General features: G+C 47.2%; 1 protein-coding gene across 4 annotated transcripts in view; it reads right to left on the bottom strand.

Moving 5' to 3' along the window:
* The window catches only part of ddah1 (dimethylarginine dimethylaminohydrolase 1), a 123,164-nt gene that overhangs the window by 30,246 nt on the left and 87,918 nt on the right, over positions 1-5,000 (bottom strand). For all 4 annotated transcript variants that reach the window (XM_063200778.1, XM_063200777.1, XM_063200776.1 and 1 more), the window contains 2 exons: positions 2,750-2,849; positions 261-334 (listed from right to left, as the gene is read on the bottom strand). In XM_063200778.1, coding sequence (XP_063056848.1) covers positions 261-334; positions 2,750-2,849 — 174 coding nt within the window. The remainder of the gene's footprint in view (positions 1-260; positions 335-2,749; positions 2,850-5,000) is intronic.

Genomic DNA, 5,000 nt, shown 5'->3' with positions numbered 1-5,000 from the left:
GAGTGAATTTCGCCTGCGGTGGCCAATCAAATCAACAAAATAAATGTTTCATTCTATTTGATTCGCTGCGAAGACCTGATGACCGTTGAGACATGGTAGGTCATCAATGTGGACTTTGGAAGGCCCAAGACCAGGACCGTATTAAGACACTGTGGTGCCCGTGGGCACTACATCAAGCTCTAATGTCAGAAAAAGTCCAGCTGTAAACAAATACGTGTTTAAAATCACCTGGATGAACAAGAATCTTCACTCCCACTCACCTTAAAGGCATCTGCCAGGATCTCGGCCCCACGCTGGTTAGTCCTCTTCGACAGACCCACGAAAAACTCCTGACCTGTACAGCAGGATGGAGGTTGGGGGTATTAGACTATGAAAAATCACGACTGTGTCAGAGGACGGGGAGGGGAGGGGAGAGGAGAGAGAGAGGGAGCAAGCTGGAGGGAGACTGGAGATAGACTGGTGAGGTAGAGGGGTTTTGGGTTACGGACAATGAAAACATTGATCTCTACAGAATGCTATCATTTACCTTTTGCTTGATTTGCCATATAAACACATAGATGGCTTGATGGAAGACTAGGCAATCCTGTCCATTAAACACAAACAGGTAATTGGAGTGCTTCTGGTTCTTCACCTTTTTCCCTAGGTGCTCATCAGTGTAGGGGCTCTCAAACTTGGTCCAGGTAGACAAATACTGAGGCACTCAAGGTTGCAATTTTTTACTTTTTGTCTACCTGGATCAATTCTGTCCATTAATATTGCTAGATTTTCAATTAATAGTTTGTCCGCTAGAAATCCACAGGATAGCAAATACCGTACGACCCCTCTTCAGTACCTCCGAAACCGCCCCTAGGGGTCTTTACCCACAGTTTGGGAACCGCTGGATTAGGGCAAGAAGGAGTGGGCACTGGCAAGGGAGGGAGTATTGGGTTAGAATCTAACCCAACACAGAGCTTGGAGTCACCTAGTTTTGCATTATCTAACCGTTAGATAATGCAAAACTAGGTGACTCCAAGCCCCGTGTTAGTGGATGTGTCAGATGATGGGGAGAAGGAAATAGCTGGATGCAGTGACTGGTGAGAGAGGGACGAGAGGGCATAGGGGGGTTTGAGTTAGATAATACAAAAACTAGGTGACTCCTAAGGCTGAGTCTGTGGCTGTGTCAGAGGATGGGAAGAGAGAGAGAAGGAGGGAGAGAGAAAGGGGGAGATGGAGGGAGCTGAAACTGAAGAGGCAACAGAGAGAGAGGGGGGGGGGGGGGGGGCCTGGGCTTGCACACATGAGACGCTAGCACAGCCGCCCGCGAGGAAGCCAAAAGGAAATGTTTTTAGCGCTGCCATGTGAAACTCATTTTCGCTGGGAAAGAGAGAGTGGGGAGGAATGAGAGGGGGAGGCCAAGCCAACGTCTAGGAACTCAATTAGGTGTACTTTCGCTTTTTTTTTTCCAGACACACTCCAGCGAGTGACCCACATTTAATTCACTGCATAACTGTAACAAAACGTACAGGAAGACGAGAGAGTAGGGGGAAACAAAGCAATTACCGTGGCAACTCGCATTAGCTAATCATGTTTATGATGGGCCTTCTGCAGGACAATGAGGTGCTCTAAAAGACTCTCTTGGGAGATATTCATCTAACGCTTATTGTGCTTAGGACTCAGGCCAAAGAGGAAGTCCAGACGACTACTGTACTGTTCAGTCTGACTAAGTCGGAGTAACTCCAATAGGATTTGAGGGGGTCAAACAGTTAGCCTGCCACCATTGAGGACCCCTACGCAAAAAAAGGGTTACGCTTTCCTTGACGCCGCCGTCATACGTACGATATAGCAGTGTCATAAGAGTGTCAAAACAGTCAAAAAAAAGGCAGGACGCCAAGGCACTCTTCTTAGATAAAACCGCTTTATTATAAAGGCTAGTTCATGTTTCAACTTAAATCATTAAAAATACTGCCACTGCCAACATGTTTTGGCCCGCTACAGGGCCTTCATCAGGGCACAAGGTGAATCAAAGATGTGGGCCCTGATGAAGGTAACTTGGCCAAAGAGCACCTTCAAACCACTACCAGTTTTATCACTTGAACGCTGCAGCCCTCCAACCCTCTACTTTTTTATAGTGTCAAAACAGTGCCATGACACAGTCATAGAAGAGTCATAAACATCATGTAAAGGTCATTTACATTTTACGAACATGAAAGGTTGACATTGTTTGGACTGTCTTTATCATACCTGAATGTCACTGAATGAAAAAGTCATAATGTGTTTATGACATTGATGTCATTTTTCTGACACATGCATGACTGCGTTACGACACGGTTATGACACTGTTGTGTCATACGTATGACGCCGCTGTCAAGTAGTGCAACCAAAAAGTTGTCATTTTCAATCCCAGGTTAAGAAGGCAAAAGCCCAGTTAATTGTGAATATGACTGCCGAGTGGTGCATTACCTGTGAACAAGACTGCTGATTGATCAGTTACCTGTGAGCAAGACCACTGATTGGTCAGTTACTAGTGCACAAGACTGCTGAGTGGTGCGTTACCTGTGAATAGGACTGCTGATTGGTGCGTTACCTGTGAATAAGACTGCTGATTGGTGCATTACCTGTGAATAAGACTGCTGATTGGTGCATTACCTGTGAATAGGACTGCTGATTGGTGCGTTACCTGTGAATAAGACTGCTGATTGGTGCATTACCTGTGAGCAATACCGCCGATTGGTCAGTTACTAGTGCATACGACTGGTGATTGGTCAGTTACCTGTGAACAAGACGTCTCCGCCGTCCAGGGTGGCTGACTCGTCGGTCATCTCCACAATGTTCAGGTTCAGGTCTGAGAGGACCTTCTTCATGGCCTCCGTCTAGAGGAGAGAGAGAGAGAAAACCAACAGAAGGGGGAAAGAATGACGTAAGCAGTGTGCCAATGTAATAGCATGAACAAATTTACATGAAAAAAAAAACCCCAAAACAAAACTCAGAGAATTGTGCTTCAAGCAAATTATCCTGTGAAATGCAATCTAACAAAGATAAATACCATGTGTGACTAACAAATAAAAACAAGAGGTGGTGAAATGTGCATTTGAGTTTGTGTGTGTGTGTGTGTGTGTGTGTGTACTTGCATTCGTGTGTGCGTGTGTGCGTGTGTGCGTGTGTGTGTGTGTGTGTGTGTGTGTGTGTGTGTGTGTGTGTGTGTGTGTGTGTGTGTGCGTGTGTGCGCGTGTGTGTGTGTGTGTGTGTGTGTGCGTGTGCGTGATGTGGTAACTGTCTGCCTCCCATGGCTCCTTGCTGCTGCATAACAAAGTGAAAGCAGCCCCGTGCAGAACACTGCGATGACATCAGCGCCGAGCACCAGGAGGCTGATGTCATAGCGATAGGAAATATGTTAAACTTTTACAAGGAGAGAGAGCTTAAAGGAAGTGACCCGCAGGGCCAAAACAACAGTAAAAGAAAAAATGAAGAGCAAAGAACAAAAAAAACCAAAAAAAAAAGTCTCCAATACTCATACATTTCGAACCGTCGGAAACTGTCCCAAGGGAGGGAGAAAATGATGAAGAAAGCAAGCAGAGCAGACCAGGGAGCCATGTGGAGAAGCTCCCCCCCCACCCCACTCCCAAAGAGCAACAGCAGCAGCCGCGCACTACGACCTGCAGAAGGCCGAGTATTTACTGTCCGTTTTGGCGGTCACTCCCGTGTGTGCGTGTGTGTTTGTGTGTGTGTGTGTGTGTGTGTGTGTGTGTGTGTGTGTGTGTGTGTGTGTGTGTGTGTGTGTGTGTGTGTGTGTGTGTGTGTCTGTGTGTGTGTGAGTGTGAGTGTGTGTGTGTGTGTGTGTGTGTGATGGGAGCAGGGCCTCAGTCTGCCTGGCCTCTCCTGGCCTGGCCAGGGGTTTACGCTTTACGGCTTACGACTCCAACTCTGTCAGTGTTTCCACGGGCCCCTATCTCACAGTGAGGTCAGCCCTGCCGCTAATGCAATGCTTCTGCTTCTGCTTCTCCTCCTTTCCTCTACTCTCTTCTCTCCTCTACTTTCTTCTCTCCTCTCCTCTCCTCCTCTACTTTTGTCTCTCCTCTCCTCTACTTTCTCCTCTCCTCCTTTCCTCTACTCTCTTCTCTCCTCTACTTTCTTCTCTCCTCTCCTCTCCTCTCCTCCTCTACTTTTGTCTCTCCTTTCCTCTACTTTCTCCTCTCCTCCTTTCCTCTACTCTCTTCTCTCCTCTACTTTCTTCTCTCCTCTCCTCCTCTACTTTTGTCTCTCCTCTCCTCTCCTCCTCTACTTTTGTCTCTTCTCTTCTCTTCTCTTCTCTTCTCTTCTCTTCTCTTCTCTTCTCTTCTCTTCTCTTCTCTTCTCTTCTCTTCTCTTCTACCTTCTAGTCTCTCCTCTTCTCTTCTCTACTACCTTCTCTCCTCTCCTCTCCTAAACACACTGGCCATGGTTGAGCCAAAGCATGAGGTCACCCAGGTGGGCTGCCATGGAAACCAATGACCCCCCCCCACCCTCCACCCTCATCACCCCCCCCTCCCCCCTCCTCCATTCTCCTCCATTACAAAACAGCACAATACAGTGTAGTCCACCCCCACCCCCCCTTTCCCGCTGTCATTATACGTTATAAATTTGGGCGTGCTTGCTTTGTTTATGGTGTCATTATTTGTTTAACACAGCCTGGGGAGCTTCGGTTCATGTTTCAGTAAATAAACAGACTTAGGAGACTACGTGAGGAACTCGTTGGGGCGCGATGCTGAACCTCATTGAGGGGAGCTAGGACTCGCTAAACAAATGGCCACGGGCTTACACGCAGCACAAACAAACACTCTTCTTAGCATTTCATAACCGGCCCACTTCTCGCCCTACTAGCTTAGGGAACCCACGCTTCAGGAGCGAAAGTGTAACACGCACTGTTTAGACTTCGTAATGCTCTCCAAAGGTATGCTAATTCTTCTGTAAATAGCATTTTGGCTAATATACACATTGATGCAAAAACGTGCAAACACTGGCACATTCCTTCCGAGTTTTCCTCT

Source organism: Engraulis encrasicolus, chromosome 6 (genome assembly GCF_034702125.1).
Source record: "Engraulis encrasicolus isolate BLACKSEA-1 chromosome 6, IST_EnEncr_1.0, whole genome shotgun sequence".
NCBI lineage: Eukaryota > Metazoa > Chordata > Actinopteri > Clupeiformes > Engraulidae > Engraulis > Engraulis encrasicolus.
Note: the sequence above shows the minus strand (reverse complement) of the source record. Positions and strands in the feature narration are given on the sequence as shown.